Source organism: Corvus hawaiiensis, chromosome 26 (genome assembly GCF_020740725.1).
Source record: "Corvus hawaiiensis isolate bCorHaw1 chromosome 26, bCorHaw1.pri.cur, whole genome shotgun sequence".
In the NCBI taxonomy this organism is placed as follows: Eukaryota; Metazoa; Chordata; class Aves; order Passeriformes; family Corvidae; genus Corvus; species Corvus hawaiiensis.
Window position 1 is genome coordinate 18,623,344 of NC_063238.1, and position 14,861 is coordinate 18,638,204.

At 36.0% G+C, this 14,861-nt stretch overlaps 1 protein-coding gene across 1 annotated transcript in view; it reads right to left on the minus strand.

The window, feature by feature from the left end:
• The window catches only part of MMP16 (matrix metallopeptidase 16), a 174,632-nt gene that overhangs the window by 79,621 nt on the left and 80,150 nt on the right, over positions 1–14,861 (minus strand). Inside the window, exons 2-3 of the mRNA XM_048286375.1 lie at positions 10,802–10,950; positions 3,063–3,185 (exon numbers count right to left, since the gene is read on the minus strand). Coding sequence (XP_048142332.1) covers positions 3,063–3,185; positions 10,802–10,950 — 272 coding nt within the window. The remainder of the gene's footprint in view (positions 1–3,062; positions 3,186–10,801; positions 10,951–14,861) is intronic.

Sequence of the window (14,861 nt, forward strand, 5' to 3'; positions counted from 1 at the left end):
AGTGTAGGACATGACAACTCAGAACCACTCCTATTGCAAGGTGGAAGCATAGCAAGACAAAGGCATTAATAATAAAAATCCTTTATTTTCTAAGTATTACTTTCCTAGTCTCAAGTCTAATGATCATTTCACAGCAAAGTTCAAATGAGAGAAGGATTCAAAGCTGATCTTGACCAGACTGGCAGTGCAACTATATAAAGAGATTGAAGATCCTACAATTACTTTCCAAGGGAAAGTATTTTAGTAAACAAAAGGCAATCTATAAGATGAAACATTCACTTCCATGCCAATTTTTGCAAACTAATAAACTGAGTGATACTTTTTATAAGTTTTGAGAGCTGTTATCCTTAGACAACCACAGCCATGTATCAATTGATAACGTTTTTTGTGATTATTGTTGGTTTTGTAGGATTTTCAGCCTGATAGTGGCTTCAAGCCATATTATATATTTAAAATACATGTCTTCCACAAGAACAATTGGATTTTATCACTGATATGCACTTTTCATGTTGATTTACTATTTCTACAGCTGCCAGAAGAGTATTGTTTTGAGAGTGTTATTCAGAAATCCTGAGTCCTATTGATTTCAGAAAAGCTTTGGGTTTTCCTTCCCTTCCCACTCCCTCCTGAAAATATCCTAAAAGAGAAATTATCCATGTTTCACTGACATGTTTTTGGCTGCACCAGCTTCAGGAGCCTTGCGAGATTGTCAGGATATACCTCACATGACTGTGTAAAATCAGTAATCTGAGATTTAAATAGATGAAAGAGCAGGAATTTCAACAGAGTAGGTAAAAAGATGCAGTCAGTAATCTGTTTGAAGTAAGACAGTTACAGATCTGCACTCGATATGAAACTGTTAAATTGAAACACACATAAAATTTGAATAAGTTGTTGACACAACCTTTTTATTTTCATTGATGTAAATCAAATCTAAACTGTTAATATGTTCCCAAAATGACATAATAAATGTTCGAAAGGTAATATGTGGCCAAAAAATACATTATTAATGTAACTTCTAGTTATAATTATAAGTTGCTTCTTTGAAGTTCCATTTTGAAATTTTGCAGAACTATTTCAGGTTGAAAAATTACATGTTGAAAATAAAGAGAAGTTCCATGGCAAGGAGGGGGGAGGGGAGCTTGCTTTTGGGAGTATTTGCTGTGGGGTATTGGTTTTGGTTTCCAGAATTGTAAGATGTAGCATACACTGAAATGAGAGAGAGCAAGCACACTTCAGACTACAAGGTTTGACTAGCGAGGAAGGCACAGAATGCAGCTGGAAACCTGCAGGCTATAAAGAGACTGAGGAGTGGCACAGAGAAAAATAGAGCAGATAAATGATACTAGAGATACGATTAAAATTTTAGGAAACAAAGCAAGTTTCATTCATTTAACAAGTCATAAGCCTGTAAGCAGAGAATTGCTGAAGAGAAGTGTGTAAAGAATCTTAGTTCTTTTTTTTGGTCCTTATTTGCTTTGGGTTATTTTCTAATTCAAAAAGATAATGGAACATTTTTCAAAATTCTAATCAAATTTAGGGTTTCTATTTTAAAAGTATTTTGTATTGTAATTCACTGCAAAAAATATTACAGACTTGTTCACTTCAAAGCTCTGTTTGACTGGAGGTCTTGTCAAAGTGAGAGAGTGAACATTTTCAAAGAGGGGAGGCAGGAGATAAAGAACTGCTATAAATTCTTCAAAGTGAGAAAGATCACTAGATAGTTGTCAGTTTAATACTGGGCACCTTCATTTGTTATTTGGATTAATGCCTTGGGTGACAGTCCAGAAGATATACAAGTGGTAGGATTTAGACTATTGTAAAAAATTCTGTGAAGAAATAGGGAATCAGACTGTACAAATCAGAGTGGTAGAAAACCACACATCTTAGTAGATGACCATGTATGCCTCCTAAGTGTGCACACACCACATTTAAATTCTAAAATGCAGATAAGTGTAAAGTGCTGTAGGTGGGCATTCTTATTCTAACCAACTATAAATTACATTTACATTAACAATAAAGGATTCCAGCCAATGCAATATACCAACCCCAAGGCAGTTGGTTGTCTGTTGCTTGATGTTATATCAAAATGTAATGAGTTAAACTAGAATTCTCTAATTCAGCCATAAACCACAGTAGTGACATAGAGTTACTAATGAAACTATCTCTTCACCAGGGTATGAGGAACAGTCTATATGACCATTAGGGCTTATGAACTTTAAATTTAGTACTTGTATGGGTTGATGAATATTGGCGCCAGTTAATGAATTTGAAAACTATTTTATCCTTCAGAAGTTACCCCTGTTGGATATTACAGGAATCCATGATGAGACTGTGTAAATTTTCCAACAATCTATATTGGAATCCTTGGTTTGCTGACAAATGATAGATTCTATATTATATATATACACTTATACACACTTTCTCTGGTTGACAGAGCTCTAGAGAGTATATCTTGAAAGTTTCCATCTAACTTTCCCTCCAAGGCCTCAGTGTGACAGCAGGCACACTGTGCGAACTACATGCCAGACTCAGGAGTTTAACAGATGTACTGCCCTGCACACACCCCTACGCCCATCATCACCTACGCAGGAAACGGTCGGGTAAGTGACTCATCAAATTATAATCAAATTAATTTGTACTTAGAACAGACCCATGGGCACCTACATTTTGCAGAGACTGACTCTTTTCAATAACCTATTTTACATACTTAAATTAGAGATCTGAGTTTCATTACAGCACTCCTAGCTTCAGAGCATTATTATCTGAGAAGCTGCCAAGAAAGTTGAAAGGTAACATTAAGTACATACTGGGTGTTAAATTGATGCTGTAAGCTTTGGAGAATTTACTGGCTACTAAATACGTGCAATTTTAATGCAAGAAAATAGCTTGGTTTTTATATAGCACATACACACTTATAAGAGGTATCCATAGTAGCACTTTTATATCATACATTAATAATAAACTTCTCAAAATATTGAAAAATATTCAGGAATTTATATTTAAATTAAAAGTCATCACTATTAGTGACATTTGTATACCTATACAAATATCTTTAGTACCTGTAAGTGATATGTTTGTGTTGCCATTTCTGTCCTGTTAACGCGTAGCGTTTCCGACGAATGTTAAATTTGGAGCTACCTCTTGTTTGGTCAGGCACACCACATCGAGGTTTCTTCATCCAGCTGCAAGAAACAGCACCACACAATTAAAGAAATGTGAAAGGAAAATCATAACCACTGCATCCAACTAATAAGAACATGTAATTATTTGTATATATGATTTTATTTAACATATAAACTAATAAAAACAACAGACTGTTGGTGATCTTTTAATTCAAGATACTGAAATTGCTAACTTTATGATGCTATCAAGTTCTTCTATCTTCCTCTTTTTCCACATAATGAGAAGTTGCAACATTGCAACTGTAAGCTCCTAATGGAGATATTTAACTCAGGGATTATGCTTAGAATATTTAATGCTCTGCACAAAATCAAGCTGAAAAAGTCTAAATCACATACAATAAAAATGACCATTGCAGCAGCACCAGACTTCCCAGAGAGATGCTGTATTTCTACAGTGCTCTTCAATATTTCAATGTTTTCCAATACTTCAAAAACTTTAAATCTGCCAGCATTCAAAATATATTGTAATTAAGATGGTATCTAATTCAAAAGCATAATTTCTGCAGCAATATCCTTGATCTGTTTCTCACTTGTAGTGTAAGGCACTATCTAGTTCAAACAAAATTCAGCTCAAGTTATTATTTTATATGAGTTGAATGGCTGCAGGACAATTTACCATCAGGAAGAGAATAAGACTGAAGTCTTTTACTGCATAAACAAAAGACAAATCTCCTCTGTTACTTTTTCTGGCTCATTGAACTATATCTCTATCATGCCAAACAATTACTTACGTAAAAGCTATAGTTTTCCAATGGCACTTACCAGAAAAATAGTCATACCCTATATTCAGGCTTTCATGGATGAATTTCTGACCATTAAACTGGCATCGTTTTATAAATAAATGTACACACATCAGCTGTATATGTGTGATTGGATGACAGAAAAGTAATTTGAAATGTCATCAGAAAGTAGATTCCCTTTAAAACATGCACAGGTAATAAAAAACTCAAAAAAAGCAAACAGTCAACCATCAACCTCATTTTCATAAGTGTGTGTGAAGTAGTTTCAAAGTACTTCTAGTACAGCTAGACTTGTAACACTTCATACATGCTGTAGCTACGGATATATAGCAAACTGTTTTTCAAAGACACAAGTAGGTGTTAAGCTCACCAGCCTGTGGGAAAGTACAAAATTTTCTTGATAGTACCAAGATGGCACTACACCCCACTTGCACTGATAAGAGCTATAGAAGTGCCTGCAAAAACTCTGATGGGTGACAAATCTATTGAGTAGTACAAGTGAGGAACCCAAAACTCATGAATTTAACTGCCTTAACTGAAGACATCAAGTTCACAATTACGTGTTTCAAATAAGAAACATAGAATGATTTGTTCTAATTTCTAGTAAGAATACTTATGCATGGCACATAAAACAGCTGATGTGCAAGGAAAACAATCTTCTTTCCCTAGTGCCTGCAAAGACCATACTGCAAAAATCTAAAAAAACTTTACCCCACCAGCATTTGCTGAAACACCCTGCAACTTTACTTCAGGTTCCTTTGGTTTTTGAAATAAAGTAACAATTCAACAAAGTAGGCATTAGGGATTTTTTGGGACAAATATTATTGAAAAGTTTAATTTGCTCTAATAATGAAAGAAAATGAAGGAAAGAAGTAAACCTCTGTTACAGACCAAAGGGCAATAATATTCTTCTTAGTAAAATGTTATATTTACACTTCATGAGATTAAAATTGGTTCAGACCTTCAAAAACTTTTAGACACTTTGTCAGTAATACTTTTTCACAGTGCATGTTAGATCAGTATGCAGCATTTTAATGGCAGGGTAGGTATAAATTATGCTGTCGAAACTGCGCACACACACATTGCAGAAAAAGACATAAACATAACAAAAGATCAGTGTTCTCACCTTCAGGTGATATCCCTACACCAAGAGCAAGAAGCAAGGAATAAAGCAAAACCAAGTAACTATTATATTTTGTAAGAAACACTTTCCAAACATATTGTATAAAATATATATCACTTACAGTTGTATCATTTCAAGGGCAATGACTTCTAAGTCATTGAGTTAGGCCTTCCCCCTCTCCAAAAAGTTTACATTATTTAGCTTAACTGATGGAGACCTATTTTAATAACGGGGTTTTCTCACTGGCAAGCTAGGGGCAGATAAGAGTAAATATTCTAAGTTCTGAATTTAAAAATTAATCTTCAAAGCTATTGAAATAATTTCTCAAGTCAAAAGATTCAATAATCTTATAGAGAATTCCGTTAATGTAAAAATTTTTTCACACTTTAGAATTAATACCAAAAGTCAGGAACAACAGGTAACATGGATTCAAAAGTCAACATTGTATTATCCTAATACAACTACTGACCATCCTTTTTTAACAAAACATAGCCCAAAATAACACATTATGGAATTCAAGCAGTCACAATTTGTTCTTGCATTGATTTTGAAGTAGTATGTACCTATCAAGGACATTATGCTTGTATCTCTATTGGTTTGGACAACCAGGGGATGTTCCAAGTTGTCATGCTGTCTGGACCACTAATGTTCTTACTGTTCTTACATGAGGTCTGGGACTGTAGTTCACACAATATAAATCCAAATATAATTCAAATGGAAGTCATTGCATGAGTGGTTCAGTAGCTTTTGGGAAATTATCTTCATGAAAAATTTAAGGAAAGATGCAATTCGCAGCTGAAGAGTTGGAACATCACCAAATCCATCACCTAGATCTTAGCTGAGCTAAGTTTAGCAGTAGAATTTTAAACAAACTAGTGCATGACTAGTAAGGGAGCTCAGTATTTTCTAGAACAGAAATGAGGCAAAATGTTAACAACTTCAGACACATAAATTTCCCTTTTATTCCTTTAATATTTTAAATCTTTTTCAACAGTAATTTTTTTCACACTCACTGGGAGGAAGACTTCTGTTAGTAATAATCATTAAAGCTCATGTCATTCCGGATACTTAGGGCATGATATGGTCTTCCACTGGGGGAAGTGACAAATAAAACACTGATTTCTATTTTCTTCCAAATATAGAGTCTTTTAATGTATTATGATCAAGGTCTTCTATGTTTCTGATTGCTTGTTGGAGTTTAATTTTTTGACCTGTTTTTTAAATGGTTTGAAATATGTTTCATTTTAAAAGGGTGCACACAGGTAATGACTTTGCTTCTTTCTCATCACTTTGTTTTTGAACTTGTAGAAATCTTTTCTGCAGCAGCCCCTCAAAATTAGTATTTTATAAGTACTCAATAAAGAGGCTTAGTTGTGACTGAACTTCTCTATCTGTACACTATGTCACATCACATTCCTCTTCTAACTCCATTAGGTTGAATCTTGAGGAATGTATGTCAGGAAAATTTAAACATTTTAGACTCACAGCAAATCTAGAAAGATTAAAAGAAAAATATGCAGCAAAACTGTGATGCTCTTCCAGTAGAAAGAGAGATGAAACCGAACTTCTTCTACCTCAAGCCATTTGCCTAACCATATTTTGTTCTTCAGTAGTTAAGAGGAAAAAATCTCTGTCACTTATTTTTCTTAAGCCTTCAGGAAAAAATTTTGGCCTAACACAGAATCAAAACATTAAAAACCATACCTTTCATTAAGAGCCCCAACTGCTTTATCCCTAATCAAAATTGTTGCTAAGGTTGCACAATGGTTTTGTTGTTGTGGGGTCTAGGGTTTACTTTGGGCAGAGTTATAGCAAAAAAGGAAACTAAAAGGGAGGATTCAACTTGACTTACTGGAACTTAACTTAGTGGCTGGAAAAACTACAGACATCTATTTAAGAAAACTACTGAATTATACCCCTAAACTTAGTGAGCAGAAAGAGGTATGTTTTCTAAGCATCTTTGCTTTTACCTACTGTAGCCTGCTATTACAGGATGTTACTGATACTTGCTAAGTAATAGAAAACAGTCAAAGAGTGATGTAAGATATTGTATGTCAGCCCTGATGATTGCTTTACAAGACTTCTCATTGGATATTTGCTGAGGGTACAGACCTTATATATACTTTTGCACAAAAAATTTTACTATTTACTAAGAAAATAAACCACTGGATCAATTTCAACAGCTCAGATTTAACTTTGTGACTGATAGTTAATATAAAAACAGCAGAGAGCATAAACTTAGTTAAAAGCTGATCTAAGCAATAAAATAAGCACATTTGCCATTTATTTATAAAGGATGGCATTAGAATAAAATGAAAGTTTTGTTATTATTGCACAGATTTAGTCAGCATCCTATACACGACCATTCCAACTGTCTATCAAGAAGTTTGCAATGTAATCCTCAAAACTGCAGAACAAGTTTTGGGAATAAACATGTATAGCAGTTTTAAGAAAAGAACAACTAGTCTTTTTCTCTCTCTCCTAGTTTGTTTTAGGGATGCAGAAGACCAGGAATAACAACAGTGGGTCCAGTTTCAGAAGTGTTCTTTTCATGAAACATTGGCTGTGTTTGGTAGCATATAAATGAAATACAGAAAATACTGTGACACTCCATGCAAATTTCAGACAGTATTTTCATTGGGTTTGCCACTGTCTTGGTACTTGTATTCAGAACCTCCCTAATATTTTTACACCATTATAAGGATGTCTCTTCCTACCACTCACTCTTCCTTATCCCCAGCAATATGTATGCATCATTCTTTTCAAGTCACTTGAGAAAAAAAATAGCAAAAACCAGTGAATGCTGAGTAGTAGGGAGAAGACGAATACTGTTCATATTTATGCATACCAAAATACTCATTGAGGGATTACCTACTTCTCAGAGCAGCAAAATCCCCCCAGGAGACTTTTGATGGTGCTGCTGCTGTAGGACAATATTTCTTTGTTAGTACCCCCAAAGTTGGTTCCTATCAAGTTAACACTATAACTTTTTAAATTGTTTGTCCTTTTGAAGACAAAGAAGCACATCATAATCTCTTCTCGAGATGTGTAAAAGAAGCAGGTAAATCCTCATGCAGAAGATGGTAACATATTTTTTTATGAGGTTCCTGCTGTATTTATTATTTGTAACACCAGCATTGTTAGTGATTACAGCATATTAATCCCAGAGAAACAAATATCACATATTTCTGAACTAAAGAGTATATATAATTTCTGTGTAGATGAAAGTGAAAACAAATTTTGTACATTTCAAAAATGTACAAAATATTGCCACAAATGAACAACTGAAAAACAATCTATCCTTTATTAGTCATATCTTCCATGAATATTCAGTGATGTGAACTGATGGTGTCTTGAGGCAAGAATTTAGTTAAAGATAAGTTTTTCGTTGTTTTGGTTTTTTCAGCACCAATATAAGTGTGACAAGCCTTTAAGAATCAATTCTGTTCATAACTTGACTCAAGTTAATGTGACTCCAAATATCTGAGTAAATGCAGCATTCATCCAGCGTGAGTTACATGTACATATGAATTGCAATGTATTAATATATCTTTCTGTGTAGAAGAAAATCATGCATCAAAAGATCTCAGACTCAATATTCACCACTTTATAAGATTAATGCTTTGGATTGCTGCATAGATAGATTTCTTCATCTCTTACATTGCAAAAGTGAAGAAAACCTTGGTGGCCAAAATGCCAAATTAGCAACATTAGCCACCTCCATTTGAATTTAGAATTTTGGGTTGGTTTGGTTTTATCAATTCTCCAGCTGATACTCTAAACTAAGAGATGGCCTCTGCTTTCCCTTGGGTTACCCCCTTCTGTCTCCTCTGTGCTGCTACGAACAGAATATTTTAGTGAAACATATTGTCTCTTACAAAGCTGCCACTAATGTGTCTTTAAAAGGGCACTAGTTACTGGCATAGCAGCACTCTCTCCTCAAAGATCAATCACTGAAGCTGTATGAAGAGCACAGACTCTTCACCCTGCAGAATGGGCCATAAACATACCTTTGAGCATGGCTCTCTCACAAGGCATTTACTGCTATTGCACTGCATGGTCTAAGGTCCTTTAAATTCCTAAACGGAGTGATGTGTGATCAACTCACCTCCCCTGAGGGCAGCCACAAAATCTGCTTTGTTTTATTGCTTTTCAATGCAATAGAGTATGTGTCAGTGGAATAAAATGATTTTTCCAATCCTGCCAGCATTTTGTGTAGTCTCTTCCCTAAACTCTAAATGATAGAAAAATCATTAATGTCAGCTACTTTACCCTAAAAGAATAACAAAAGATGACACATCAGGTTGGGGGTGGTAAATGGGAAATGAAGGAGGATTTTCCCCCCCAAATAAGCATTTTAGAGCAGTAGAAGCATATTTCACTGAAGCAAATGTTGAATATGCAGTGACAGCACTATTTAGTTATTGCTTGCTTTTCAAGGAAAGTAACTTTTCTGAAATCACAAGATAGTCTTTATCACAATTTAACTGAAATGAGTCCAACAAGCACTTCAAATCAGAGAATCAGAGAATAGCTGAAGTTGGAAAAGACCTCTAAAATCATTGATTCCAACCATTATCATGGCACTGCCAAATCCACCATATAACCATGTCCCTAAGTGCCACATTTACCCTTCCCTGGGCAGCCTGTTACAATGCTTGGCAATCCTTTAGGTGAAGAACTATTTCCTAATATCCATCTAAACCTCCCTGGTGCAACTTGAGGCTTGTCCTGTCACTTATTACCAGGGAGAAGGGGCCGACTCCTGCCTGGCTACAACCTCCTTTGAGGTAGTTGTAGAGAGTGGTAAGGTCTTCCTGAGTCTCCTTTTTTTCAGGTTAAACAGCCACAATTCCCACAGCTGCTCCTCATAGGACTTGTGCCCCAGACCCTTCCCCAGCTCTGTTGCCCTTCTCTGGACATGCTCCAGCACTTCAAAGTCCTTCTTGCAGTGCAGTGAAGGGCCCAAAACAGAATAACAGAATACGGGATTCGAGGAGTGGCCCCACCAATGTGAAGTACAGGGGCATTATCTCTGCCCTGGTCCTGCTGTCTTAATCCCAGACACATTTTCTTAATTGTGCATTAATAGTCGCTGGTTTTTTTAATTTTTTGGCATGTTTTTAATATTTGGCACAGTATAGAGGTATTTGAAAGTGTCCTTTAATAGGTCTGTTTTACAAAGTTTCTCTGTGTCCATTCTGTCACTAAAATCAGACACTGAGAGCCTGAAACAACTTCAGAATTGCAAAGGGCATGCAAAACAAATTCAATTTTACTGCATATTAAAATGACCACACCTAGTTTTTTGTTGCTGAAAAACACTAAATGAATGAGCCAGTGGAGTGTGCCAAATATTTTTTTTCAATGAGAATAAAGAAATTTACACTAAAGATTTTCTAGTAAAAAAAGACTCCTTCAGTTGTGGAACATTTAATGGATTCTTGCCAGCTCCAAATACGTTTCTTCCCTTCCACATTGACAACCTTTTGACCCTTTCTTTAGGTAACCCTGTAACATCTTGTTTACAATCACTCACCCAAAGGCAGACAGCATTTAGGCAGGTGATGACCTGCTACCACAAAATACAGTAGATGAAGAAAATGAAAAGGCAAGGAAAGAGAGAAAAAATTTAATTCCCCATCTGAAGCTGCAACACTATTTGGATACTCCGGTTACACTGCTGCTTCCCAGCTCTATTTTACCCTGCTTGAAACAGAAAAGTCAAGAGCAGTTCAGTACTGGTTACTTACTCAATTGTGTTCCTGTCCACTTTTCCTGTCATATTAATGCCATAGAACTGCTGCATGGCAGCTATAGCTGATTGCATGGTTTCTGCAGAGCGCAACACCGACATTCGGGGGTCAGTTGGTGGAAGGTAGCCATACTTTTGTAACCATACCTGCAATGACAAGTGCAGTGGCTATTAAATAGAAATTAGAGGTAAATAAAATGCTCCCTAGTAATTAGTTTTATACCATACATAAAGAAGCTTCTAATTCACCAAGTCCTGTTAGTTTGGGTGCTTGGGGTTCTTTTATTTATCTGCAGACAAGAAATTCTTCGGGGATTTTCTTTAACCTTCTTTATTAAAGATTCTTTTGCTGTAAGACTTACAGAGTTTTCTACCCAGAAGCAACCTCTCTCTATTATCTGAAACTGACTGCTTCAATTATTTATTTAATGTATTTATTTATTTATTTATTTGAAGCTACAACTTAAGCACCTAACCCTGGCTCTAGGCACTTCTAGTAGTGTTTTAAGCAGACAAAATATAAATCTACAATATATGCCACATACAACTGACTACCCACAGGGCACACAATAATATTCACCATCTACAATAATAAATCCACAATAGCTCTCACACATTTACACTATATTGTTATTGTCTCTCAAAGAATATAAAAGAGAGGGTAGGGAGACATTCAGCTTTCTGAAAAGAACATCAAAATCACATACTTATAGGCAAAGCAGGTGTCCAGGAGACAGTGAAGTAGCAGAGTCTGCCTTCACTTAGCGAAAACTCTGATAAGAGGAACTGCCTTTTTAAATCAAGATGGATTTAATGCCAACTGATTATGGTCTTAATTGCATAAAAGCGTGAGGCCCAAATTACTGAAAGCTTCATGGATTAAAGCCACTATCTTAAGAACACTTGGACAAACCCTCTGAAACATGCTGTCCTCTTGAGGCAATGTTTCATAAACAAGTAGCTGCAGTTATAATGTTTCTATGAATTATCAAAATCAAGACTATACAGAGAACAGTGAAAGACTTTTGAGGAAGTGAGGGCACTGATACAGCTTTAAAAATGTCTTTTCATTTGAGGGCTGGAAGTACTCACTAGAACAAAAGGTACATATATGGCCATTCTACAAGACTCAGTTAAAAAGCATTCCTGCTATTTCACTCCCCCCAGTAACAAAATATTTGGGACCCCATAAATCTGTTCTTTAACAAAAAAAAATTTTAAAAATTGATTCAGCCACCTCTTTCAAACATATCACATCACAATTCACAGATTCTGAATCATTACATTAATGAACGCTATCCGCCCACTACACCTTATAGTGTTTTGTGGGCTCTCTCTGCCTCATACAACACTTCTGCGTTTTTATCTGTTTGTATATACACTGTTTTTATACAGCCTAACACCAACCTACGTATCTATGTTCAGTTTTAAATTTATCTTGCAGAGTCCACTGTTTCAGTTTTATAGCAGGTTAACCATGGTCGTGGTGCACTCCCCTTTTACGAACACAGTGCAGATGATCATGAGGAATTAATTCATTATTAAGGTTCTCTTTGCTAACACTGAATGTGTATTACAGGTGAACATCGGCTCAGTGCAAGTAAAAGATCAAACTGACATTAATGATTGCGGAAATCTTCAGGTTATGAGTTCAGATATTTCTAATTTAAACATGTTTACCTTAAACACACATTTACCTATGCAGTTCACACACAACCTCAACAATCACAGAATCACAAAATCACAGAATATTCTGAGTTGAAAGGGACTCACAATACTTAAGTGATTGGCCCACAGGGATCAAACCCACAACCTATTTGTGAGCCCCACACAACAGGGAGATACAACATGACAGCAAGGTATAGAAAGGATTAAGACCCAGACTAAAGTCTTTCACCTTCACACTATCTTTATATACAGGAACCATTCAGAATAAGAACAAAAATTTGTTTAATAGATAGGAAAATGCTCTTATGTCCAATATAAATGAACTGCTACAATCAGTACCTAACATCCAACTTTACATATTCTTACCTTCTTACACTTTTCAGTTTAAGGGAGAACTTGTGTACATTAAGTGTGTGCAAGATTTGGGTAATTACAGAAATAATTTAGTTTACTTGCCACTTTGCAGATGAAGCCTGTTCTTCCTTCCAGAAGATAGCTCTGACAGGCCAGACAGTGCCTGAATGTTGGCAAGAGCAATGTAATATGTGGAAACAAGACCATGGAACTAAGAATTAAATAAGTTTGACACAGAGTGGATTGATTTCAGTGTAGTATGTAGAGTCTCTTTGAATGAATATTTACAATGAGTATATTTAAGAATGGGGTTATTTTCATATTCTTCTTCTGAAGTCAGTGATATTCAAACAAATAGGGAAGAAAAATAGTTCTGGGTAGTATGTCATGGTTATGTAAAATGATACCACCTTCTTGCCACCTTCTCAGCAAGAATTTGGTATGCAGACATAGAGCAGGGCTTTTTATGAAGCTCTCAGGTGCCAAGGGCAGACAAAATTGTTTGGTAGCCTTGGGAGGTCACCTATCATCAGACAAAACCATCCCCACTGTGGCATAAATGAAGGAGTCAGAGGTATGGGCTTACAAGTAAGAAAATTTGCCAGAAGTTAAACCTTCAGATATCTGAATTAGAAAAGCTGTTAAGACGGAGACAGAAAAAATATCTTGGGGACTACTGCTCATGGGAGAAGTGGAGCAGGGAGAACAAACTGGAATCTTGCAGAGTGCCATTGCAGAGAAGCTTGGCAGAAAAGGAAAAGAGAGTTGGCTCAGAAACAGCAGGAGAGGACAGTATAGCCTTTCCCTATCTAAGAAGTCTTACATACAAGTTAAATACAGGATGTCTGAAAGCCACCCCCAATCATTAACAAAGGAAGTAGACCACCTGGGTCTTCCCTCAGCCTTCAAAATAGCCTAGAAGACACAGCCAACATACTGGAAAGTCAGATGACACTCTGAAAGTAAGTTTCTTTTTGAAAAATCAGACAAACTGACCTCCATGTTAGACAGTGTTTGAGAGGTAGTAGCATTTAGTGTTACAAAATTCTTTACTCTGTCCTTATGAGAAAGGATTATGAAGCAAGAAAAAAGACAGCAAATCTAGTTCTGTAGTTTTCTGCAGGAAGGACAGAAAATTTTGAAGGACCTTGGCTCAGACTACTATATATCTGAAATATGCACCTCAGATTCTATTGTGTATAGCCCAAATGCTGTGAACTGTAGAGGAGAAGCTTAATTTAAAGCCCAGAATGCATAGGTGGGCAAAACAGTGAAGAGGAAAAGAAACAGTTTGAGCAGGGAAATGAAAGAAAATCATTTTCTATCTGTCTTGTATTTTTGAGGCAAGCTATAAAAGAAATTATATCCAGAAGAATTTTCCCCTCCCCTCTACTGAAATTAGACTTAGTCTGCCTTAATGTACTTCAACAATGACAATGTCTTGGCGAGCCCCATCCTGAGGAAACCATCAGTCTTGGAACAAAGAAATAGTGAAGTAGATCCATCTAACATGTAATGTCTGGGATGCCAACAGGGACCCTTTGCACAGACTCCAAATAAGTGATGTATTTCACTCCTTTATACAATTTAGGAAGATAAAATACTGCTACTTCAAGTCAAGTTTTTGGGCAGGACTTTCTTGTCCTGCTGCCAAATGAGATCCATGGTACCTCTCATGTAGCCACAGAAAAACACAGCTGGAACACAACAGGTTCCACCACTTCCCTCTCTAGTACAGTGTTTTAGTATCCTACTGCTGTGAAGTTTGCTTTAGAGTTGATTCCTTCTTGCTAGAATTTAAGCCTGTAACTTTTTATTTTACCTGCTGCAGGTAAAGGGAACCAATTATTAATTTCCCCTCTGAAGCAGCCTTTTATGTATTTGAACTTTCTGATGTGAGTCACTCTTTCTACTGTTTTAAAAATGAACTGAAGAAACCTCTTTTGCTTAATCATATTTCATTATCTGCATTAACCTCCAGAAAACTTGAAGCTAAAATCTATCTTTACTAAGCATCTGGTGGCACTAGATTTCTA